The sequence below is a fragment of the Falco cherrug genome, chromosome 1, assembly GCF_023634085.1.
Source record: "Falco cherrug isolate bFalChe1 chromosome 1, bFalChe1.pri, whole genome shotgun sequence".
Taxonomy (NCBI): Eukaryota; Metazoa; Chordata; class Aves; order Falconiformes; family Falconidae; genus Falco; species Falco cherrug.
The window spans coordinates 120454128-120480744 of NC_073697.1; the positions used below are offsets into that span (position 1 = coordinate 120454128).

Below are 26617 nucleotides of genomic sequence, written 5' to 3' on the forward strand. Positions count from 1 at the left end.
GGTCTGAAGCCTAGATTTATCTTCAGCATGGAAGAGCGAGCTGTGTGTTAAGGTGGATTTGGGGCTCAGCTGCTGAAAAGCATCATTAGGTGCTGGAAGAACCTGGGTCTCCTACGTGCTTCCCAACATCCACTAATGAAGTGGAAAGGATTCTTCTGGATGTTCCACTCCACTTTCTGCAGTTATTCTCCAGTGCTCAAGGCATCTTAAACAACTAAATCCATTGAGTTACTCTTTCAGCTCTTCCCCTCTGTGGGCTTTACTGCTTAACTCATGAGGAAGGCATACAAGTCATTCTGCCTGAAGGGCTGGATTCCACTCCCATCCTTTAAGATGATCAGTGTCTTCTGTTCTTAACAAAATCCTGGAGGTGGCCCAAAGGAACCAAGCGAGAGATGAATTCAAGTGCAACAGAAATGTATTACCTTTCGCACTTGATGCCCATTAGTGATCCAAGATGGATATCCACAGATCAATACAAACAATGCTAAGGCCTGCAATGAGATGAGGTTGCTCTGCTCTGCAGGAATTTGTACCAATCGCTTTTAGGAAGGGAAGCCACAGCACACACTGGGCTGCTTGACAGGACAAAGGCAGGGCAGAAGAGGACATCACAGAGAGACGAACATCACTTCAAAGTGCAACTGTGTGCAGCTCTACAGGATTGAGCACAAGTCAGGAAAGAGAGGCCAGGTCCTTACCAATAGCCAGGACATGAGAAGCAGGGACTCGGTCCCTGGATTAGAGCTAATCTTATCAACCCTCAGAAGGGTCCCAAGGCCAGGAAACCTATTTTAAAACACCCCCACCCCCGAAAGGATGAGAAGAGACCACAGTGCTTAGAAGGAGGATGTCTACTTTCTCTACCTTGCTGTGCCAGACACCTAAATGCTCTTCCGACCCATTAAGTTAATTAGTTTCATAACTTCTCCCTAAGGAAAAGGTAAGCTCAAATAAGCACCTCAGACATACACCCAAACTTTCTACCTGATGTTTTTCCAAGCTCAAGTCTTCCCCAGAGGGATATAATTTACAAAGTGCTTCATTACACATGTAATTCAAACAATCTAAAACTACACAGAGAACTGCACCAGTCAGCCCTGCCAGAAATCAAATATGCAGAGCTCCAGCACATCAAAAAGCTCTCCCAAGTTTTCCAATTCACCTCTTGAGCTAGCCGAGATGTTTTCTAGGACTTTATCATTCTCTTCCTAAGCTTCAGCAAATTAACCCAAGGCAGAGCATAGTCTACTTTGATTTAAGATCTTTCTACTAGAAGTAGTTTCCTATTAGAAACAAGCAGGTGCACGTGGCTGATTCATTGCTGAACTTAAAGTAGGTAAGGGAATCCTCCCTTCTGCTAAGGAGGAGGATCACATCTATTAAATGCTGTTTATATTCACAGGATGGCAGAGGCGCAGAGAGAAACCTTTGCTGTGTTGTTGCACAGAACTGGCTATTAAGAGCGGTTCCCTGATTTCTCTTCCAGCTCCTCCATGAAATAGGAAAGGCCAAACAAGTCGGTAGGCTTGTGGCGGAGGGTACACGGAACCCACACACAACAAATAAATGCAACAGACACAAAAATCTTCCTTTTTCTCTCCTTTCTCATGCTGAAAAACAGCACAAAGATCCAGCATGTTAGTGACCAAAAAACCCAGTGTTTTTCTTGCTTTTACTGACATTTCCAGTCAGAGAATTAGAAGCCAGCAAGTGTAGAGGGAAGAACAGCAGCTTGTCACCCTGACTTACACTCTTCCCTGCAGGCTAGTAGGCGCCATGAGTAGCACACCAGCTTGCTCAACCCCTGGGAGGGTCTTCAAATCCATTCCTCCCACCAAGCCAAGCCACAACGATACAGGCACCAAGGCTTGGGAGCTCCTCTGAGCTGGCAACTCAGCTGACACCCACTTTCCCAGCCTCTGCACCTGTCAGCTCTTGGTATTTCAAAGCAAAAAGCAGACTGGTCAACTTGAGTCTTCTTGCCACAGGGGAAACTAGCTAGGGCTTACCATTGTCTGGAATATACTTTTATATAAGTTTACATATTTCTAAAAGTATATTTTATTAAAGCTCTTATGTTAAAACTCGGTTACATAACCTTGTTTATTGGCTTATCTTAAAAAAAGCAAATGTAAGATCAAGCGTTAATAGGACATCTGGCTGATTTTATCTGCTTAGTTTCAGCCAAGAGGACCACCAAGAGAGCTCTCAACCACTAAGTGATGGCCAGCTAACGCCAAGAGTCTTTCAAACCATCCAAACATGTTTTAAGCCAGTCAAAGGGCTGTATTAACCAAACAGGTTCTTTATTGACCTGAAGGGTCCATCTATCACTCTGAAACCGGTACAGTTCAATAGCTTTCATCTGCTTCCCAGCATGTGGCTTTCACAGCCAAAGCCAATACAGCTCAGGAAGCACAATTAGCATCCCGAACATAGCCGATTCATGTATTAGATGCAGTAGTTACAGCATTACGGCTACTGCCTGCATACATTTGCAAGAGGACCATCTGAACGCCAGCATCATTCGTAACTGTCATCAGAACCTGCTTGTTTTCATGCTCCACAAACTCATCTGTAAGAATTGCATCTGTCTTTGGAGCTTGCTGAATAGTGAATTAAAACCAGGGGCTACTGTTTCTTGTTGATTCAGAGCATGGAAACTTTCAGACAGGTTGAAGAGAAGCAGGGTATTTACCTCAGCAAAGTGAGATCATGAAGATAAACCTTGTTAAATGCAGCAAATACACCAGGAGCAGAGCAGCAGAGCAGAAGAGTTTGAGAGCTTTTTTTAATAAATGCATTTGTGTGGCACAGGGCTATCATACCAGTATGAAGTTATCAAGTCTCAGATATCAGGGCAAGGATCCCTCAGTTTTAATAAGAAGATGGTGAAGAGATGTTGTAGTGCTCACTCTTTAAATACCTCCCTTTGGGCTGAAGCCCCAGCCACCCTTCCTTTTCCTTTCCTCCTCCTCAGCCTCATTCAAAACCAGAGCTCACTCCGAACCAAATCCTTCCTTGGACACTCTTGCTTCCCCGCCAGCATCTAAGACAAACGTCATTTTAGGACAGTATCAACTCCACCTCTGCAGATACTGTTTAGATTTCACAACTGTTGAGCAACAGTACTTCTCTCCCACAATACACAGCACAGCAAATAACCCGACTAATGGGGAGCAAGCTGACATTTAAAAAGAAAGTTACTGGTTTAACAAAATGGATCACTCTCCCTGGTAGACTTTGATACCTTGGCTGGAAAACAGAGTTGACTGCTTTATACAGGACTATGGGTACACAACATTCCCACGACAAAGCAAGACACTGACAGAAAGACGTAAACTCTTCTGAGCGAGCATCTCCCAGCGGAGGCTTTGTTTGATTCAGTGCTCAGACACAAGGAAAGTCTCCTTGAGCGTGGTAGGAAAAAGCAGACATTTCATACACGCTGTCAGGAATGGCAATTCTGACACCCATTCTGCTTCTGCAAGATGTCCCTGAGCTCAGAGCTATTTCACAACCCAGATGAGCATAGAGGGAACAGACAAAACAATCCAGCAAAACCAGACTGCACAAGTACAGGGAGCAAACAAGATGTTAGGAGAACCAGGCTGCCCTGTTCCCACCGCAGGTACTGTCCTCTAGACTGTGGCTAAAGAGACATCTGGGAGGGGGGAAAACCAACCCAAAAAGCAAAACTTCATTTACCAGCATTGGCACAGGTCAGAGGTTTTATCCCTGTTTGGAAGCCTGAACCAGACCTATCATCTTCAGTAGAGTAGTTTCTTATGAACTGGTGTTCCTATTCATATCCTCAGGGAATTTTGAGGGCTGACTTTGGAGAGAAACATTAAATGCAAGGTGCTTTCCCCAGTCCTGTCTGGGACTCTTAGATAAAGAAAAGAACTTTATAACATTTCAGAGCTACTTGCAGCTCCATCAACACCCACCTGCAGCCTCTGGTAGCTCCTCTGCACCCGTGTCAAGTTGTGGCAACTGCCATGCTACCCAGCAGCGGACTGCAGTCACTCATGCCAGGGCTCCAGTGCTTTTCAGCTAAAACATCTCAAGGGAAAAGGGTCTCGAGTGCAATGCAGTGCCCCCTCTGCCGTCTCTCCTCCCCTTCACTAGGGTGACAAGGCCATGTTTCTCTCCTGCATGAGCTCATATCTCAAGTTAGAGAGCCAGATGGCACATCAGTGAGGGCGGCAATCCAAGCTTTCGTTGGTAAAGCTTTACCCCTTGCAGTGGACAGTACAAATATAAATACATGAAAGGAGTCTGATTGTTCAGGAAGGAGCTTTTTAGAGAGCTGGAAAAAAAAATTAAAGCTGAAGATCCACAGCCTCTCAAGGCTGGAAGCAGGGCTGCAGCAGGGGCTGTGCTGATAGGCAGCAAGTTATCAGCAGCAAGTGATTATGAAGCTCTTAAAGTTGGCTGAAAAGAGATAAACCAGCCACAGAACAAGGACTGCTCAAAGAAGTTGAGAGGCAAGAGGGATTTTAACCTCCAGATCCCCTGTAGAGTCAGGAAGTCACAACAGAGGGAGGATGCAACCGCCAGACATCCCACAAGGAATATTTATAGATAAAGAAACAAGGGCAGTTACACTTTGAGTACAGCAGGCATCTGCTGCCACAGCAGCTCCGGTAATTAACGTGCTGCTCTCAGGACACCTGGCAGAGGTTTATCATCATAACTCACACGAAGCATATTGCTGGCACGAAGGAGCCCTCACCCACCTTTCTCCCCAGTGCATTTAGCAGGGAGGAGGTATCCTCCAAGAACTAAGACCTCAGTTTCTGCCAGCGAAGCAAGTGCCATTTCACCCACCTGCACCCATGGTACCCCTTAAGCTGGATGCTTCTCATGGTTCCTGTGCCACAGTGCTCCCAACACTTCTTCCAAAATGGAAGACCTTCTGCAAGAGATGGAAAGAAGCACCTGTATCCCCAAAGCTACTGACTTCAGCAGATCCGAATGCTATCTAGAAAATTTTCAAAGGTTTTAGTCCAGCACCAGCTTTTGGTTTTGACCGCCGATCCAGCAAACAAGTGTATTTGTCCCAGCTGATGTCCTTGCAAGCTATGATCTTGCTGGGCATCCAACACCACAGACCAGCCAGGAACTGGGCAGCCTCTACACGCAGCTCTGAGGGGTCAAGGCAGAAGCAACACACGGACAGGCAGCAAGGCAGTACCAGAGGGTGCTGTTCTCCTCTCCCCAGCCTGACTCAGGGCTGCAGTCTGCTTCTGGAGCTGGCCCATCTCTAAGCACCAGGAACTTTTCCACTTCGGAAAGAACACCCTGGAAAACCAGTTCTTTCTCTTCTTAAAGTGAAGAAATCCAGGCACAAAGTGTTTTCAGAAAGTCATTTGGTGCAAGGATCGCAGTCCCTGGCACACCTGGGGTGCGCACGACCACTGCCAGAGGCAAGCTTGCACTCTCTGGGGCAAATATACTTCCATTATCATTTTTCACAACAAGAGAAAGATGGAGGCCAGCAACAACCCTGAGGTGACTGGCATCTAATTTTTCATCATTGGAGTATTTATGGCACAGCCATTTGCAGCATCTTGTAATCACTTTACCGCCTCCTTGACCCCTGGCTCCCCCTTATTCTGCATCTCCTAATTGCATCTGAACAAGCAGAAGGAAAGCAGCAAAGTGGATAGATGCAGGAGAGCTGAATGGTTGGTTTGTGATACTTGGAAGGACAGCAGAGGAATTGCAGAGCCAGGTCTGGCTGTACCCCCCACCACCAGCTTGCTTCGACCTCCCACGGGCTATGAAACTGGAACTTTCCTCCTTCCTGACACTGTGTAACCTTGAAGAGACGTCCCCCGCCTCCCCAATTTATTACTGTGGTACGAGAGATTAACGAGTTCCCTCCCAACAAAGGCGTAATCATTATACACAGACACTGCCCAAAATCCCTGCATATTCACAGCCTCTCCTGGCAGGGTATCAGCAACTACAGTATTTATATTGACTACCAAAGCCCCTGGGTTTGACAGCATAAAGCAAGGGAGACTTGGACCTTCGTGACATGGATGCACAGAGGGCTCTGCAAACATGTCAAGCTACAATATGCCAGGGTTAGGAGGTACTCTGCTTCAGCAGGGATGACTGCTCCTCAAGCCCGCTAACCCCTCGTCTGCCACAACACAAACACTGCCTCCACCAATAAGCCATTGTTTTTCCTCTTTTTCCCCTACAAACTTCTCAGCTGAGTTTCACACGGAGAATGTAGTTTCAGGGACAACATTAACATTATCCCATTCACTGTGTCAGGCAGGAGTTGCTTGAAGGGAAAGGAATCGTCCCACACTAACTACTTTGCAACAGCACAAAAGCATGAGATAAAGCCTTGTTGCCTGGGGCTAGCAGGGAGCCCTGCTTGCTTCAAGCCTCCTTTTTTGTCTTCCCAGTACAGTGCACACCAAACTGGCGCAACAGGCTTCAGAGATCAGCTCTGCCCAAAAGCATTATACCGACTTCAACTTACAAGATAAATCCCAGCTGCATTATTTGTATTTATAGTCCTGCTTACAGAAGCATGAGACACGTGTGGGATTTGCTGATGTAGTCCCAAAATCCACATTTTTGGACAAGAGCGTCAGTGATATCACCCAGACATAAAGCGCAATTTAGGAGGATGTTAAGAAGTTGCAGACTTATTTAGGGGTATAAAGAGATACCAGTCTGTCCAGAGCTCTTTCCTCCACAGCCCCTGGTAATAGGCAGTTACACCACTCCAAACGGTTCTGCAACCCCAGTGCTTTCTACCTGTTTATTAAGGAATTAAGGATAATTTCAGGGGAGGAGAGATCAAGACTGCTGGCCTTACTTGATGAAAACACTGATGTGAATCAGGCAGGCAGCAAGGTCAGACCTCTTTCCAAAAAAAAACAAACCACAACACCCAAACCATAAAAACCAAACATGTTAAAGCACTGAACAAAATACTGGAAAATATGCTGTTGAGAAAAAAGCTTGTATTGCATCTCCCAGAGGAGTGCTTATCTGACTTAACAGGTCTTCTCCAACTCTGCTTTCTAGATGCTGTCACTACCACTGTACAAAACACTGCACACAGGGGAAATGCATTTATTACTTATTTCCTACAAGCGTTCCAAAAATGAAAGATCTGTGAGTCTGCCTGAACAGTCTAGTCCAAAAAAGGAGTTTTAAAAAGACCTTTTTAAACCTTTACAACTTGGCGTAGCGCACAGGGGATCACAAAGAGGGATCTGTTCTGACACCTGCCCTGTTTGGGAAAGCCTGGTCTCCAACAGCAAGAGAGAACAGTGTCAGCTTTGGTCAACTCGCTGCCCAAGTGAGCTTATTCTAAAGGACAGCTTTATTTAGGAAAAGCAGCAGCATGACCCCTCAGCCCTGCTGGGCATCAGGGGCTGTAGTCTGAGCCCGGTAAACACCACTGGTGTGAGTTCATAACTTCAGAAAAGCGCACAAAAGCAAACAGAGATATATCTTGGGTCACTCCTTTGCCCAATTTGTTTTAGCTGGCTTGCTTCCAAGGTTCATGCTCATCACCCACCATCACCTAAGCCAAACCAAGCACTAAAGCATGCAGGACATTCTTCTTTGGGGAAGCCAAGTGCATCTGAACTCACCAATGGCCTCTGCCCAACACATCAGCTACCTTTTGCTTCTCTTAAGGGCTGGTAGCAGCTCCTTTCCTATTCCTTTCCTCAGTTCCCTTCCACAGAGTCATCACGAGCCAGCTGGAGATGGCAGAGAGGAAGGACTGACCCTTTGGAAAATCTCAGCATCCCAGTGACAGAGTAACCCAAGCTCCACTTAAGGAAAAAAACAGTTATTGTGAAATGAACAGACAGCTCTGTGCAGAAAACACATTCCAGTCCCCTGCACTATTGATTTTCCAGAGAAAAGAGACAAGCTAATCCTTTAAAGTTTGTTGCTTCAATCCACGGTCTTGCAGTTGCTTTCCCATCGTACCAAAGGCTGACCCTCCTGCCCAGCCCTAGCAGCAGGGAGCCTTGCCTTCTGGCAGATGTTTTTCACTCAAAATGCATCAGTTACAAGGAAAGCAAGAAAAATCACACATCAGAAGCTGAACTCCAGCTCTTAGGTCACTAGTACAAGAAGTTTATATTCTACTTTCACAACACTGCACTCATCTGCCTCTCCTCCTGCCAGGTCAGGAAAAACCTCTTATATACAAGGCCAATCATTATCTGAAGTTCCCTTTGCATTAGGAAATACAAGGGGTGTGGGAAACTCTGAAAGAGCTAGTTTATCTGTCACAGGCATATGATGAGTAAGCAATTGAAAGAATTTATTGACAAGCTCACAGAAGAATAGACCAGGATGAAGGAGGCAGGATTTATGCCGTATTAACAAGGCTGTATAACAATTTCAACCTTATTAGTTTCACATAAAAAAAAAAAGATGAGAATTGTCTTCCCATCCCACGTCCAGACACCATTTATTTCCAACAAACTTGGCTCCTGTCCTTCTTCAGCCACTCTAGAGCAGAGCAGCAGCTTAACTGACCTTACTTTTTGGAAGCTGACTAGATGAGAGGCGTAAGAACACTCCAATCAGCCTCCGAGACAGGGCTTTTAGCCAAGAAAAGCTGTATTTCAGAGGCACCTGTAACAGTTAGGGCTACTGATATTTATGCTTAATGCAGTACTAATTCCTCTGCTGTGACAGCAATAGCTCAAAATTCAGGTGCCTGTACATACAGAAATGGCATAATAATCTGGACTCGTGAGAGGTTTTTCCTTATTTTGAAGGCTTTCAGAACTGCATCTATGCACAGAAGTAGCAGCTGCCTTTGTTATACATCTGTTTCCACGTCAGTATCATAATAAAACACATCAGAGCATTTGAGGTAAGGAATATAATGCAATATCTTTGGCAAGAAGGTCTTGCCATGAATAACTTCTCATAGGATATGTAGGGTACATGCTAATAGTGCCCAAGTCCTGCTGCATCCTTACTGTAAGCTGGGGTAACCTGGACCATAACAATGCTACAGTTTAAGCAATTTATTTAAACAAGATGATTGCTTCACACCAGCAGGGTAAACTTGCACCAGTTTTTCTTCCTTTCCCCTGGCTCACTCTGGGAGGCCAAGGCAAGCACCCCAAACCTTTCTGATTGATGTGCTGTGAAATCAGCCCTCCCTGCTCCAGACACCTGCCACTGAAGCAGCTACCATCCCCACTACTGGTTCTCAAGGTCTCTAGACACCGAGACCTGTAAGAATATCCAGGAGACAGCAGCTGTGACCCATTTATTACCGGATGCTGCTGCAGGGCACAGCTGAGGAAGGCAGGGTAGAGGAAAAGCACTTGCTGCAAAGGGAACAAGTGGAGCAAACCCAGGTGTCCTTGGAAGAAGCACTCTGCTTGCAGCGCTGCTCCAGCTCTGTCTCTCCAGCTCCCAGTTGGCAAGAGACAGCTTAGATCAAGCATGGATGTTCAAGAACTGCCATGAGGGCTCCCCTCATATCACTGCCGGGGGGTAAGAAATAAAACCAAAACCCACAAAGCAAGCCCACGGAGGCCAAAAGGCAACCACAGACAGAGAGGCCACAAGAGTCTCAGGCACCGAACAAGCTGGTAAAACTGCCCTAGCACAGGCACATGTATCTGGAAAGATCCGTTTTGACAGTAAGAGTCAGACACTTTTACCCAGAGCAGGGGCTGCGCACACACACACGCGGCACAGTCAGGAAGGAGAAATGCTGAGGAGGGAGGCAGAGCACATACGCTAGCGGCACAAAGCACAGCACTCCAGCCTACAGCCGGAGAGGGCCAGGAAGGCAGCACCGCACCGAGGCAGACAGGATCTACACCAACACTTATTGGTTCAGCCTTTGCATTTGCCGATTAAGTTCTGCTGGCACTGAGCAATTGTACATGTCCTCAGACTACCTCCTCACCCCCCTGCACAGCCTCCCGCAGCTGCAGCCCAGCCCCGCTCTGGTTGCTGGGTATTCTGATCAGAGTGTCAGGCTGGGGTGACATTGTCCCCTCCTGAAGAGGGACAGTAAGCGCCTGCAAGCCCGCTCATTTTATTCACTGCACAAGCACGTTTCCAACTGGGATAATCTCCATTAAACCATCTGCGCTCCCATCTTCGCTCGGCCTGCACCCGCTGGGCTGCCTACGATACTGCAGCATCTGTGAACCGGCAAAAGTGGATGCCGCATCCCTTTCCCAATCAGCTAAAAAACCAACAGAGACTCAGACAGAACAGATGCACCTGGTAGCTTTGACGCGCTACCGAGCCAGGCTACCAGAAGTACCTGTGCCAGTGCCCCTTCTGAAAGGCATACGATTCCCCCTGAGAATTTAAGCCATTTCCTTTCCATCATGGGAAGATACGATGCCCCGAACTGCCAGAAGAGGAGGGCTGAGAAGAGAGTAGAGGTTTCAGCTACAATGTCTGCCCTGGTGCAGAAGAGAAGCGCCGTTTGCCAGGTCATGAATGTATTTTGGATCAGACACACTGAATGGCTGCTGATCCCCAGGATTTAATCTCTTATTTATCTCAGTATCTGCTTTCTAGAAACAGGGACTATCATGTCACATTCTTACATCACTGGAAGAAAAAGACAAGAAAGTATTATGATGAAAGATCTGAAACTTAAATCCGCTGCCCCTTCCCTGCAGCTTACACAGAAGATACCCAGCTGACCTTACAGAAAGCATGATAAAGCGACTGTACTGAAGTGTGCATTCAGCACAGAGAACTCAACCCTGTCCTTAGCACTGCCATCCAGACAGCCAAGGGACTCAGGAGTCACTTCAGCTGTCGAGGACATGACAGCATGGTGATGGATCTGAAGCAAAGATAGAAAGCCATCGATCTGCTTTAACTGTAATCAGTGCTTGCCTTCAACAAGGTCACTGGGCCATCTAACACATGCCTTTCCCCCAGCCAACGTGTCTTGCGTGATCTTGCCCTCAACAGGCGTGAGCACAGCAAGACTCACCTCTTAAACCTCCTGGGACTCCTATGGTCTCAAAGAGGAGGCAAATATTAGCAGCAAGTGATGGGACAGGAGTAAAAGTCTATTTTGGTATGTGCTGCACTTGCCTTCACTTATTTGTTTTGCAAGCCTTTATTTTCCAAGGCAATTTACAAACAAGAAGCAAGATAGCCATTTGTTCAGACAAAGGTTAATAGGGGCCTAGTGGTCTCTGAAGACTGCAGTCACACTTAGGTGTGAAATTCTGGAATAGCAATAAAGATGCTGCACAGACAAGCAAGTCTCAAGAGAAGAATTTAATCTGTCTAAATATTCTCATTATGTACATAGTTTTCAGCTTCCATTCACAATGATCTGAGCAGAGACAGCTTCCAGAGGCCTTTCTGGACAATAAAGCATGAAATAGGATTTCTACATCAGTCATTATTCCCTTTTCCATCCCCAGCTTGAAGAGTCAATGTTTGAAATGGGTTTTGCTGAAAAGACGACATAGCATTGGGAGAGAAAGAGTTGACAGGAGGAAGGCAGCACAGATCTTTGGCAGACTAGTGGTACTTGGCACAAGAGAGCTCCCATTGGCACCATTTTCCCAGAAAACCTCAAATAGATTATTTCTCCTGGTAGTCCAAAAAAGGCTCTCTGCGGGGTCATGCACAGACTGAAAAAAAGAACACTACATCCAGAGACCTGGTTCACTGGAACTAGAAAGAGGTTCCAGTTACATCCACCCATCTTGCTCCTAAAAGTCACTTAAACCTACATACAGTACTAAGAAGAGCTGAGAAAACTAGAGGCAGGCATCTAGGACAAAAGGGCTGATCCAAAAACTCGGCTGCTTTCTTTTGGGATCACAGTGTCCATCTGTCCCCTTGCCACAGGGGAACTTAGCCTGCAAAAAGAGACCTTGTTTGTCCACTGAAACATGGAATCTGAATTATTCCAACAAGCAAGAATTCTAAAAAAAGGAAAAGTCAAGAAAACAGAGCAAGCGCTTTATGCGTATGATCCCCTGGGGAACTAGAGAATAGCTATGCTCTTGATGAATCTCACCGCTCCTCACTTTCATGCTTCCTTTTCCCCTTCAGACAGGCTGGGTTCTGCTTTTCTTGCATGTTCAAGACTCCACTTCTATTGCACAAGAAGCTTGGACAAAATTTGCAGGGATAGTTACAGCGTTTTGCTACCAAATTTTTTTAAAAATTGGTATTTTTACTGATAATATTGATAAATTTATCAAAAAGCAACTTCTTACGGCTGCCCTCCCATCCCCAGGTTTCTCAGAGAGTTTAAGAGCTACTACTGGTCACTAGTCCCTGCAAACAGGACAGCAGGGGAAAAAATATTAACCAGCGCAGTCACTTCAGAGGCAGCCCAAACTTGAAGACAGCATCAGTACTGTGGTCTGAACATTTTATAAATAATTATATCTCTCATCCCTCTCTAGGGAAATTGTCATCATCATTGTTTTCTGGAGAATAAAACCCACACAAGTCAAGCAGGGAGTGGGACCAGCAGAGCTGGAGGTAGAACAAGTACCAGTTTACTCCCATACTCACCCAGTAAGAAGCACTAGAGACCTTAACAGAAAACCCCAACTTGGAGGTAATGCTGACACCCAGCAGCCTCCTGAAAATAGTGATTGTGGGAACTGCCCCACTCCAGTAACCCGCTACAGACTGGTATGTTCTCCCACAAACAACCCCTCCCTACTTCTAAGGGCGAGCAGAGGAAAGCACCAAAACCCTCATCTCAATTACTGAGCAGAGAAGGATTAACCACTACCAAAGACTTTGCAGATATTTATTCTCCAAATCCGCAAGAGGAGACAAGCAGAGGGAAAAGCTCCTCTGAGTTATGTACACAGACGGCAAGTCTAATGCTTACACAGTCTTAATTTTTTTAATTTTTCAAGCCTTAACAACAATTATCTTCATGAATTATAGACATAATATCCGAGAGATGGAGGCAGTAATTAATGCATGTCTGCCTTTTCTGACTAGCTCCTTCTGCTGGGTCAGGGAGAGTTATTGAAATTCAGGAAGGAAATCTTCAATCTTCTGGAAGTTTTAAAGAAACAGACCAAGACACAACTTAATAAAGCAATATTTCTCTTAAATAATTAACTAGGCTTTGACATTCACTAATATTTTTGAGGCCCAGCTCTTACTTTTGCAATAATGCTGGAACAAGTGCGCTCAGGGATGTGAGCCAGTGCATGTCCAAAGTGTACTAACTGCAAAATTGCTTCAAACAGTCTTTACCCCCGCGTCCTCTACACACACACACAGCCACCTTCACTCTTTTTTCTTAAGTTTCACTGGGACCCTTAACAGAAGCCACACTATGCAGCACTTGCATACCTCCCTCTTCTCATTTTGCCCTGCTGACATCTGTCTCCAAGTACAAGTGCTGAATTCTCCCCAAGCTCAAGAGAAGCAGCATTCATCATCCTTTGGGAAAAACCTTCATTTCACAGCAGCACCACAGCACAGTAATAGATGCAATAGACAACCCTAAACTAGACAAAGCTATTACTAAAGCAGCATATAGCACTGGATAATGTTTAAGGGGACTGTTTCTATCATCTCTCAAAAAGCAGATTCTCCTGCAGCATGAACAATTTTAGTCACATAAAGAATGCAGTCAAGAGAGCTTAGTATACTCCAGTATATTGACAATTACCTCAAAGCAACAATTACTCAGCCAAATACTGAAAAAAACCCCACCCTTTGGCACGGACATATCACCTGCTTAAGCAATATAAAACTACACAACAAGGACAGAACTCTACTTAAACTCAAAATCATAAGGATCATTCCAATGGCCACCAAATTAATGCACAGCCATGTCACCAAGAATAGAGGGGGGTATTTGGCCAAAAAGGTCAGACTGAACCAAAAGCTTCACACCTCTGTTGTTCACTTGAGCCACATCACCCCTACAGGAAAAAAAAAATCTCTATTCACTAGAAGCAAAGTTTAAATGGTAATAACTGTCAGCCCAGTTTCACAAACTCACCAGATACAGTCTGTAAGCATCAATCCGTCGAATTGGCCCCCAGCACTTGTCTGTGTCGTTATACTTTGTGCCATCTCCAACACTGCAAGAATGGTTGCCAGTGGCACTACTGGGAAAGGAGTGAGAAACAAAAGGCAGTAATTAACTCCTACCAGAGGTCTTCCCCTCTCCTGCATGCAAGGAAAAAGAATGATCAGAGACCTGAAGTATCCATTCCTCCTCTCCCTCCCTGAACATCCTCCATCCTTATATTTTCTGGACTGTGTAACAGAACAAGTCACTGAGTACCACACATACAGGCAAATTCTTGGACTGCCTGCAGTACTTGCAAGTTTGGACATTTGGTCATCAAGCTAGCAAGTTTAGGTCATATATGGATCACTGAGATTTTCCATTTCCAAGTCATGAGACCAAATCCAGCCCAGTCCAGATTTGATCAAATCAAACTGCTTCATTATCTGTTTCTTTGAGAAAGAGACTGCTCTCAGTCCAGACCTAAGGCCACACAGTGTCACCACTCACTGGTTATAAGCTTGGTAAGCATCACACCTCTCAGCTCTTACCCAAAGAAACAGAAAAGCTAAAATATTGCAATACTCTGTGTGCAGTCAAGCTATTAAGCAACAAGTCCTGTGTCTGCAACCACTGAAGCTGCAAGTTCTTCACACCTGAGGACTCATCTGAAATCAGGTCAGGCTACTTTCCAGGCAGGCAGCAGGCACTCGGGTGGGGAATATAAACCAACTTCACCTTACCACCCACAAGCGATGAGCTATCCTTGAGTCACTTCTCCACTCTGTTGTTCAGAAAGTAGAGCTAATCCTAGTCAGCCTTATCACCCCATCAAACCCAAAAGCCTGTTCTCTTCTCTGTCAGTACACAATCCCACAGCAGTAAGCACACTTACCAGGTCACTTGCATGAGAGAGACCGGTACAGCTGCTGCGTAGATTGCCAGGTCTCCATAGAGGTAGATGATTATGCAGAAATAGAAGAGGTTGACACCCACTGCAGGAAAAGAGACAGCAGAGTACACAGGGAATCAAACTCTGCACTTGCAAGTACATAAAAAATTTTCAAGGTCTTAAAAATAAATCACCAGCATTTTCCTCCATAGTTTACTACCTTCTGCAGCAAACTCCACCCAAGGGTCACAGCAACAACTGAAGGAACTTAGCCGCAGCACAGGAACTGACAGGACATGAGGTGCCCCAGAGCTAAACTCTGCTTCCTTCAATATCTGGCCCTGACACCAGGCCCCCAAGTCCAAGCCTGTCATCCAGTTGCTGGTCAAGACCAACAGGTCTCACATAAGTCATCTGCCAGATGAAGGTGTCAACTTGAAACAGCCACAGGCAAACACCTAGCTGATGCTCACAGACTTGGTCTGAGTGCAGCCTGACAAACGGCGAAATGAAGAGAAATGTTTTTAAGTCTCTGCCGATTCCAAACCCTCTGCTTGCAAACCTGCAGGACCTTATTAACATGAGGGATTTTGCCCTGCAGAGCTCAGGTTCCACAAGGCTGAAAATGGAACTACTTTGGGAGATCCCTTACTGTCAGCAACTCGAGCCAAGTTCAAACCTGCAAAGCTTTAAACTGTTTCTGCAACTCTTTTACCCTACTGCCACATGCATGCTATTTCTGCCCCATTCTGGCTTTTTGGGTGGGTTTTTTTTGTTGGTATTTTTTGCTTTTTAAAGCTTGCCCTGCCTTCACTTATTAAAAACATCTTACACAAGTTACTTGGGTGCATAGAATAGCCTTACTGGGGCACAAGACAACACTGCTGTGGACAGCTAAAAACTGCAGAGAGAAAAAAAAATGCTCAATGACACCCCAAGATTCTCTTCTTCCGAACTTGTCAGTATAAATCTCACTGAGGAAAAGCTGAACATATTTTAGTTCAGAGACAGGTGAGCTACAAGAAAAAAAAAAAGCCTCAGATTTGTTTCATTTAGGAAGCTGAAGCAAAACAGTTCAAGGAACCTGCCCATACTTTCAAGTTAGGATTAAGCATCAGGTGGCATCACAATACAGCTGCAGTAAATCAGTTCACCTCTCCAAGCTTCACACGTGACAACTATCAAACAAGGACAGCATCACTGCAGGAATGCAGTCTAATATTGCTACAGTGCTTGGATGCCCCAGAGTTTTACCACGTTTTGCCATCATACTGGATGGCACTGGATCTCTGGATGTCACAAAACATTAATAGGCATTCTCCTTCGTTTAAATAAATTGTTCAATATGCTGAGCCTACTTAGCATAAAATATTCCTAAACAAAAGGCCTGTATTGGGAAAGCAGCAAGGAATCTTCCTTACTTCTGGAAAGCAGCAAACTAAGCCAGTACTCCCAGAGTTGTTCCTGGGTTTGTCTAACAAACTGAGACCTTGCAAGAACTGTCAGATCACTTCATATAGTTCCCCCCTTGTTTTCTTCCTCTGTGAAAGATTTAAGATGGTTAAGGAGTCTCTGCATTGTTCTGACGATGGCAAACTACCTATTAGTCTTCTCCAATTTCCCATTAAGAAAGGTTGAAGGTTATTGTAACAGATATCTGGCATAGGACAGAAGCTGCAAGACACACTAAGCACAGGACTACACAGACCCAGATCTAGATTCTGTTTTGGGGTCTGCTACTGGTCTTGGGCCTCAGCTGCACCCCACCCCCAAAATAAGGCCAACATGACCAGCTAAGCTACAGCAGCACCACCAGGTACCCACCAGCACACACTACATCCCCATTTCAGTGCAGATTTCTCTGTCTGTGGGAAGCCCAGGTAACAGTCCTCTCCCAAACCCATCCTCCCGAAGACAGAAAGACTTTAGCATCAGTTCTTTTATAAACTGCTGCTGACCCTCCCTAATCAATACTTTCATTACTGGACACAAAACAGGGGGGGAAAAAAAAATCAATGACTTCCTGTGGGGAAACAGCATGATAGATGTGCCTAGAATCCATTATTGCAATAAATGACTGCTCAGTCCCAGAAGAAAGCACCCAACATTGCAAAATAAATAAATAAAAAGCAGTGCTTCAGAGCCAGCACTTTTAAAAGAGCACACAGGCCCTTCACAGCCTAAACCTAAGTCAGCTCCCTTTAAGAAAGTAGACAGTCTGAAATGGAGATTTATCCCCAGCTTACCTCCCAGGACTGCAGATTCAACTCCTGTCAGATTGCTGAAAATAAAAATCAGTCAAAAGGAACAGAGAACTTGCTAGAAATCGGAGGCTTTGAGAACTATTGCAAAGCTCTCACCAGCCTTACCTCTGAAGGCTGTAACGCCCTCAGACACCTTGGGTTTGGATCCATGCTTTGTACACTGTAAGCAAAAACCTACCCAGACAGTTGGTAGCTGTGAACCCACCAGAAGTTGGTGCTTGGAGCTGGGACTTCCCAAGTGTGGCCAAGTTTCTCAGCACTAGGCAGCACCAACTGGTCACTGAGCAACTGCCCTAACTGAAGGCCTTTCTGTGCAACTGTCGGAAGGAAGCCCCTCAGCAAGGCTCTGCAGAGGGAGGCACTCCGCTTGTCTCTTCTCTGCAGCTGCTCAGCAGACCAGACAGTGTTTCAGAACTAAGACTCAGCAACAGTACAGGGGTAGAGCCTCACCGCTGAGCACAGAAGGGAAAGCAGCAAACGAGTTACAGCTGCCCCAGCCCCTTTGCTGCGTGTATCTCACCCCATCTGGAAGTCACAAGTGGTTTCAAGCTATGACCTGCAGCTGCTCCAGCTGCCTTCCCACAGAGGGATTCATCCCTTTGCATGGAGTAGGTCCTGGGGAGGATCTCTAACACAGAAATCAGATAGCTCTGGCTAAAGCCATGTTAAGAAGCAGGATTAGGACTGCCAGGACAGAGCAGTCCTTGCCTTTGCCGGGAGCACACAGCAGAGCAGGCAGAGTGTGCTGGCCCAGCCCTTGCTACCACCAAGGTGGAGTGGCCCAAGGGCAGCAGCCCCAGGCACCTGGGGGGCCCTTACCAGCCCCTGTGAAGCACAGCACAGCTGGGGCCTTCCAGAACTTGCTTACGGGAGAGAGCACTCTTGCCTCCTGTGACCCTGCACCCCTCCTGTGGCCAAACTGGCCTCTACAGCTGAATCATCAGCAATACTGCTACGCTGTTACACGGTGCTTCTCAAAGCACTTCCCAAATATTACTTCCCAGAGGATGACAGATGAGGAAGCGTTCGCAGTGCTTTTCAGATGACAAAGCATACAAGCAAGAAAACCTGCCTAAAGACAGAGCAACCCAGTGCTACAGGCAAGACTTGGAACAAGGAGATTCTGAGTCCCCAACTTGCACTCAAGTCACCTCTCCTCTTCTCTGACCAGAAAAGTGGCAGCCTGATCCAAGGTGGATTATTTTGATAGTCTTAAGTGATTTAAACCTACAAAGGCCCAGAAGAGGCATGCAGGGAAATTAAAAAGGTTTTTTTTCAATTGGGCTTCAAAATTAGAAATATAGTTCAAAGAATCTTCACTCCTTAAGCCCAGCTGTCCTTCAGAGGCAACAGTCTTACACTGGCATGAAGTGATGTAATGGTAGTGGAAAAAACCAGCCCATCACATCTTTGTAAGGTGGCCAGTGAGCAAGAGAAAATGTCGCTTTCCACAAGAAATGGGGCCTGACAGGCTCCAAACTGCACAACCATTGTGTCTGATGATTTTCTGGCCCAGCACAGCAGTTAAAGTGTACTGTTTTACTCAGGATACCTAACATTGTAGTTTGCATTTCTATCACATGCAGCAATGGATATGGCTTTACTGCAGTACAGTTACAAGTTTGTTCCCTGGCATACAGGAGACATTTAAAAGCAAAAAGACAAGACAGCTGCCAATCATACGCACACCAGGGACTCTCTCAGCAGTTCACGCCCCAGCAGCTCTCTTGGTGACTATCCAGATACATGCAATTTGCAACAGCTCTCCCCAGAAGTAGCTCTTCCCTTCAGACCGATACTGATGGGGTTCAGGGAAGCCAAAAAGTCTCATTCTCAAATGCTACAGCCAAGATGGAACCGGCAAACACGACAGCTGGGCTCTACTCCTTTAGACAGCAGAGATCACAAAGGATAGATGCAGTTCAGAGTCAGGTTGAGGGCAGTCAGAAGAGGCACTGACTTACACTCGCCTGTTTCAAGAAACTGGGCCTATAACCTGCAGTATTTTGGCTAGTTCCACTACCACCACCACAGCACCTTCCCCTCCTTGCAGGTTCTGGCCCACTCAGTCCATAAATAATCCACTTCGTAGAAACACCACACAGGGAGATGAATACAGTACACAGAGAGAAGGAACAACACTTTGGGGTGGAATCATCACAAACTCAGGATGCAAACCCACACCAAGAAGCAGGCACTGAGACAGGACTTCTGAAAATGTGAATCACTTACCTTTATTGAAGAACATGGAAGCCATCTGGCCCATTTCCACCCTCTCGGTGATTTCAAAGATATTGGGTGAGCCACGTCTCTCTGCAAGGTGAAAACAAGAAGTATTTCAACCAGTCCCTCCAATAAACCCAGAGGCCAGACTATCTGAAGACACTCAGGAAGCTCTAGCAACAGTTTGAAGGACAGTATATATGACTCCATAGCTGCAGAGTCACTGGTCCAATTACTCTGCCGAAGCTAGTTTAAAAGTGTTTTGAAAATAAGATGTTCTCATCTTAGTGACCTAGAAGGAAGAGATCTTTATCAGACTGTAGAAGGTGAACGGAATTCTCAATGAGTCTTATCTTGCAAGTGCTCAGGACTTTGGGATGTGAGCACGTGGAATTAAGGGTGAAATGGACAGAAGAGTTCTGCCCCACTTGCTGGAGCCCACTGCAACACCGTCCGCAGAGAAAAGATCTTGGATTGAGTGAAAGCACGAACTAGGTACTTACGAACTGACAGGATGGGTCGTGTCTCTGCTCGCTCGTAGCCATCTTGGAGGAGAACATCACTGTCAGATACTCCAGAGGAAGAATCCTCATCCTCGTCATCCTCCTGGAAGGAAAGACCAGACCACTGATGAGATGTCTGCTACCCACAGTGCAGGCTGTGGCACCACCCAGTGTCGTGGTCTCACTTCCAGAAACTCAAAGGTAGGTGTCAAACAGGGATGGGCAGGACATGCAAGCAAAGGCAACACCAGGGAGCCCTTGGCCCAGCCTTGGGGTGCTGCAGGGAGCAGAGGAGAGCACTAGCAGGGCAGGCTGAAGTGAGTGACAGGCTCCGCTATCCTAGCCTCGGCCATGCACACAGCAACAGTGTCCAATTTGTGTAGTGATATGTGGCACAAGGAAGATAGAAACTACCAGATCTGCAGGGCTGCCGAACTAGTAGAAAAAAAATCCAAACATTATAGTCTTAGCTAGTCGGAACACAACAGTCTAGCTCCTAACTCCAACCTCCCATCACACAGGCAGGGGTTTAAGTCAGCACAAACAATTACGCCCTGCACTGATCCAGAAAAGCCACTAAAGACAGGATCCAAAAAGCCACAAGTAAGTTTTACGGCAGGGACATACTTCAGGACTGTCCACTCCCTGGGATACAGCCCAAGTGACAGCAAGGACATTTCAGCCTGTCCCTGTTAAGTGACCCGAGATCAGCAAGGATTTACAGATCTCAGCACATTCCAAATGGCACCAATATATTGGCTGCCACCTCTACACATTCACTGAGCAGCGCTTCTGGGCAAGGAGAGCACAATCAGTAAGAAATGTGAACAGCACAAGAGATTTTTCAAAGAAGGAGCATAAAATCCTGTCTTTAATGAGCAACCCCACAGGGAACTAACAGACATATTTTATATGGCAAAGTTAAGTACAGTAGAAATTTATTCCTTTAGAGTTACTAATCAGGCAAGGCCAAGATGCAGAGGTATCTCAGGCAAGTCCTACAGGATAAAAGAAAAAGAGAAACTGGAAAATTAAACCCCACACGAACCTTGCGTTTTTCCATTCTCTTCCATCGTAGCTGGGCATTTGCAGCAGCCATGGCTTCCACCACAAAGGTCGTAGTCATATAGCTAGAGAAATTAAATTGATATCAATAATAGTCAAGAACTGTCATTGAAGGGAGACAGAGAATTATTCCCACCTGTCCGTAGGAGCAAACAAACAAAAACAACCTTTTCACCAGCTACACACACGCGTGCTGGTTTTGGTACAGCGTTTCATCTCAGTTTGCTGCTCCCTTCTGTTCTTGAGCTTAAGGTGTTCAAGTGGACCACAAAATGCTGTAAAATATAACATGCCTTCAAATATAAGGGTATCTGGAAGGCACCTTCTTACTGTTTCTGAGTTGAAGAAGGCTACAGGACTTCCCCCTTTACTAGAAAGCAAGCTTCCTTCCTCCTTTTAGAGCCTAGGACGAACACAATACTATTCTGAAGCTTACCTATTAGGGTCTGTGGCAAAGCTGCTATGGTCCCTTAAAGGATCTTACAAATGGCATGAGAAGCAAAGCAGCAATACAAGACCAAGGAGCAGATCACACAGGCATGCAAATACACTTTGCTGGAGGCCGAGGAAAAGCTGTCCAGGGAAACAGTAAGAGCCACTGACGGAAGGAATATCATTATCTCAGCTAAAACCAGTCCTATAATAAAAAAAAAAAATGGAAAAAAAACCCAACCAAAAAACAAACCAACAATCTCAAATCAATCTTATTTAAGGCTTTAAAGTGGTTTCTCACTGCTTCACGAACTGGACTCCCTTACCAAGCTCAAATAAGAGATTAGTCTTGCAAGAATAAAAGCAAGCAGCCTGTCCCAAGGCCCATGTAGCAATTTCCACCCAGACTCTTCTTGCACTGAAGGGTCCCCAGCGGGCACGAGGAAGTCACAAGCGCCAGAACAAAAGCAACAAGGCAGTGCAGCTGCCAAGGCGTGTATGTAGTACTTTGAGCTGCATCTTTTCAGATTAATCCAGTGCAATTTTGGTATGTATGTTTGGAGGTTTATGCTCTTCTGCTGACCTTGGATTGTCCGCTGGCGCTGAGTTTCATACATTGAATTTAGGCTTTTAAACTGATATATCTAAAAGGAATTGCTTCTAAAACTTCCAGTTACTGTACTCCCACAGTTTATATTTTATCAAGCCTTTGCAGCTTACAGCTTTGAGGTGGAGAACTACAAGCATTACTACAGTCAGTACTGATGATACAGCACCTCTGTATAGCAGTACCTAACAGATCCAAAAAGTGCTGCCTCCAAATCAAAGGCACATTCAGGCTGATAGAATTGGTTACTGACAAGAAAGGAACTTCTAAATTCCATTCTTACAAATGGCAGGAGGGGATTTTGGTTTATTTTATTTTAAAACCAAGCAAGGAGAAAGCAGGGATTCACAGCCCGTCAGAAGATGGCAATTCTATTAATAACTACTTAGACATCAGTGCCGTATCAACAGCCTTCAGCTCCACCTGCTGCTCCAGCAGGAAGGCAGCTGGGCAGAAGCTCATGGCCAGCCAGCGTGAAAATCAAGACACCAGCTCCAAGGTCTTAAGCAGGAATGGGGCAGGGGCAGGAATAACACAGGCCCAGCTATACAACAATTTTTCAGTAATTTTTCCTGATGCTCCTGAAGCCAAGAGCACTGCCAGAAGCCAAGAGAAAGGTAACACAACAGGTCTGCATCACACATGCAAGTCACAAAGCAGAAAAAGAAAGCTGGAAGAAAGGTCCCAGAAGATTCTGGACTGTAGAAAAAGTCTTTCCCATCAGCCAGGGAGTGGGATATAGCACCATACTGCAGGCAGTCAGAAAATGCATCCCTCCAAATAAGGTCCACAGGCAACACGACTGCAGAGATCGACGCTCAAAGCAGTAGAGGGATGGGATCACTCAGAAAAGTACCAAAAGTCTTAGCACTGTCCTTACAGCCCCACCCAGCCAAGCCCCACAACCCCCTAAAGACACATTCTCATGTCCTACCTCATAAATCCCAGGAACATTAGGAGAACAAGGCTGACAAGCCACCCTGCTGTTGCAAAGGCCTTTGGCATGGTTAGAGCTCCTGTTCCAACGATGAGGTTGAACATGTAAACCAGACCAACCTGCAATCCATTCACAAAATCCAACATGAGTGTTTGCAGCTGTGCCAAAGATCATCCAGGACACCTCACATGTGCAGATTTAAATGGAAAGCGCAATCTTCGAGCAAGCAGGGCGGGAGCAAGCCCAGGCTAAAAATGAATATCGGAGGGGACTGATAACTAAAGAGAACCCAGTGAGTGTCAGAACATTTCTGGAGAAGCTGATATTCCTCTCCATTTTTCTATTTATTTTACAATATTGTATTTCTTTCTAACTTTTAGAATTAGAAAGCGCGCGAGCTTTTTGTCTGTTTGTTTTCAAATCCACTGCCTGCTACCAGAAGTGTCTACACTGTGGGTTGGGGGTCTCTCCTTTTCTGACCTGAACATTTAAGTAGCTATGGCTACGTACATAGATACCTTTCAGAATCTCTTGTTGTTCTTTATTCTTCGTAAGCAGGAAACATTCAAACGGAATTCTAATTCAAAGCCTGCTTGCCATTTTACCAGTAAGCAGCGGAGCGTATTCTGAAGAAGGGATTTTACTTCTGGAAGGGAAAGGGTTTCATCCTCTCTGGCAGAAAGCTTTTTTCTACCCAGGGGCAAAAGATAACTGTGCACCTGGACAAGACAACCCCCACCCACCCACCTTGACTATAAATTTAGCTGCATTCATGATCAAAAATTGCCCCAAAGTTCTTTTTATTTTTTATATAGGTCAGAGTCTCTCCAGAGGACAGCCAGTAAAGAACTGCGTCTGAGTACACTTTTCTGGGCGTGGAGCAATTAATATCAGGATTGCTCCCCAGGTACCCTGCAAGCCTTTCATTCACTGACATAAGCACAGAAAACTCGTTATTCAACAAGTCTCCTACAACAACAAAAAAAGTCAGCCATTGCAGTTTGCAGGAAAGTTCTTCACATTCACCTGGCAGAGCTGTCATTCCCTGAGCACAACTCAAGTGCCCAGGGCCATGACTTACTCTTCAGAGAAAGACTGCTGAAAAAAAACTTCAGGTGATTTTCCTTGAATTTGGTCAAGTAGACAGAGATGAAAATGGTACCCGTGTGTTCAGTCTGGCTAGACATCTTCAGGGAAAGAGGAAAAAGTCATAGCCTTTGAGATTAGACTCTAGGAAATTCATGCAACACTAAGATAATAACATAAGAACAGGTGACACTAATCCTTTAGAGTCCAGACGTCCCAGTTACTGTCTTGTTCTCCATTTTCACAGTTGTGACCTATTTCTGCAGCCTAATATTCAGTTCTTCTAAACTCAATTGTCAATACCGGGATTAAAGTTTTAAAGCATTTGAAAGCCAGCATACAGGTTTCAGGACTGATTCTATATTTAGTCATTCCAGAAAAAAAGACTAAACCTTGTTTACAAAGCACCGTTTTTAAGAGCTGACACTATACACACTTGTGGCTATGAAAACCAGTATTTCCAGTAACATAGGGAAGCAGTAATTGGCTTTGCAGTTTCACCCGCTACCACATTACAAGGAAGAAACATCTTGATGACTGATTTTAAATGAAGTGGTTTAAAACAAATTACTACAACAGCCACAAATAAGTAAACTTTACATAATGTTTTCCCCTGACTTCCTTAAAGTAAAAAAAGAGAAGCAAAGTGGGATAAGTTTCAATGTCACTATTCCCCCCGTTTATGCTAGCTTCCTGTGACAATTCAGATTGATGAAAACATTAAGAAAATATTTAGGAAAGCGGGGAGAAGGATGCATTAGCTGGTATGGACATGAAGCTCTTTTTAACACTTTTACAACTATGCCTTAAGCAGACACCATCCCTTTACATTATATAAAGCAATCTGTGATGCAAAAACCCCCCATCTATAAGGGCTAAGAAATTTTAAGTACCCTTTGACCTCCATCATCTCTTGAAACATTCATGTTATGTCCGTGGGGAAGCAGGAAATGAAAACAGAACGTTGAGAGAAGAGGATTTTGAAAAAACTTGCAAGCAGAGCCACAAACAGCAGGACTTACATAGGGAGAGTAAAGCTCTCCTGTATCAGTAATACCACCAGCCATGTTGAAGATGCTGGGGACGCTCAGAGCAGAGTGAGGAGGGTGTTTTCAACTTCTACTGCCTTTAACCTAGAGAAACACCAGAAAGTTGTGTTAGCTTTGTCAGAAAGAGGAGGAACTCATGAGTCAGCTTTTGCACATCCGTCTTCTGATATTTGGACAAAAGAACATTTCAGCAGGACCTTGCGCTTCAGGCAGATACACCCCACTCACCAGCACCACTTGTTTCAATACTCCATGAAAAGGTCATGTACCTGTTCAAGCTAATTTAAAAGTAACCAAAAGGCCCTGCTCTTTCATGGGATGGCCAAACTTCACCTTCCCCAAACAGCCAGAGGGGATGTTTCAGACACTAAAACCTCAAGAGGAAGAATGCCTGCCTTGAGGATGATCTGGTACTGCTGCTTCTCATGCACTTACTACTCTTAGAAAGCACGTGCTTCCTGGAAATTAAAGCAGTAAAAAACAGCCTACCGCCTGTCCTCAATCTCAAATACAGACCTAAGTAGGCAAATTAAGATACTGGACCTATGAAAAACACCCAGAGACGCACCGTTACACATACCAAAGCTTCCAAAGCAGAAGTATTTGGGGAACTTCACATCGTCTTTGCAAAACTACAGGAGGGGAGAAGCCAAGCCGTCTGAAAGATTTCGGAGTCAATAATTAGCCATAGTTGATTTAAGAGCTTTATCAAATTCCTCATACTTCTATATATGATCCCGCTTAGCCATCCCAACTGGGACAAATCAGTACAGGCTTCACAAGCTAATAGCACTAAAAAAACCAAACAGTTCATAAGCTCACACACACATTAGATGACAGAAATAAGCAGGCAGCAGAGCTCACTGGGGTCAGAACTAGACCGGCCCTCAGAAGAAGAGGCCAAACATCTGTTTATAAGGGACTTCAAGGCCCTGAAGCCAAGTTTACCACAGCCAGAGCGAGCCGCAGGACCCCGGGCCCGCCAACAGGCCTCGGGCACCCATCGGGCCCAGGAGGGGCCCTGCCCCGGAGCCTGCCCGGGCCTCCAGATCCCCCCGGCCTCGCCACCTCCCGGCACCCCCCGGACTGCCCCCCAGCTGGCAGCGCTGCCTGCCCACCCCCCTGCCCGCCCCCCCCGCCACGGAGCCCCCCACAGCGCTGAGAGCCCCCCGGAAGCCCAGGCCCTTCTCCTCCCGCCAGGGCCTGGTGGCTCCAGCTCCCCCCCGCCCCGCGCCGGGACCCTCCGCAGGCTCCACCCCGAACCAGGATCCCTCCCAGGCCTCGCAACGCGCTCTCCCTCACTGGGCCGTTCCCCACACGCAGCCTACGGGCCCGGCCCGCCCCCCCCCGCCGCTGCGGGACCCCCCCGGGACCCCCGCGACCTCACCGCCGGCGGCTCGTGCCGGCGGTCCCGCCCCCTCATCGCGGGACTTACCGCGCACGCGCCGCCCGCGGGGAACTTTCCGCCCACGTGACCGGCTCCGCGGGCGGGGCGGGGCGCGGTGCATGCGCCGGTTGCGATTGGTCGCGGGA

The 26617-nt window shown here is 46.1% G+C and overlaps 1 protein-coding gene across 4 annotated transcripts in view; it reads right to left on the reverse strand.

Annotated features, from left to right (window-relative positions):
* The window catches only part of TMEM104 (transmembrane protein 104), a 45106-nt gene extending 18585 nt beyond the window's left edge, over positions 1–26521 (reverse strand). Inside the window, exons 1-9 of one of the 4 annotated variants that reach the window (XM_055725219.1) lie at positions 26472–26521; positions 25665–25742; positions 25058–25168; positions 22947–23068; positions 20957–21038; positions 19909–20011; positions 19415–19495; positions 14922–15021; positions 14015–14120 (exon numbers count right to left, since the gene is read on the reverse strand). In XM_055725219.1, the coding sequence (XP_055581194.1) occupies positions 14015–14120; positions 14922–15021; positions 19415–19495; positions 19909–20011; positions 20957–21038; positions 22947–23068; positions 25058–25102 (639 nt within the window). In that variant the 5' untranslated portion in view covers positions 25103–25168; positions 25665–25742; positions 26472–26521. Of the gene's footprint in view, positions 1–14014; positions 14124–14921; positions 15022–19414; positions 19496–19908; positions 20012–20956; positions 21039–22946; positions 23069–25057; positions 25169–25652; positions 25743–26471 lie in introns of all 4 variants that reach the window. The other 3 variants (XM_055725194.1, XM_055725201.1, XM_055725211.1) reach the window with 3 other exon arrangements.
* Between the last annotated feature and the right edge of the window lie 96 nt (positions 26522–26617).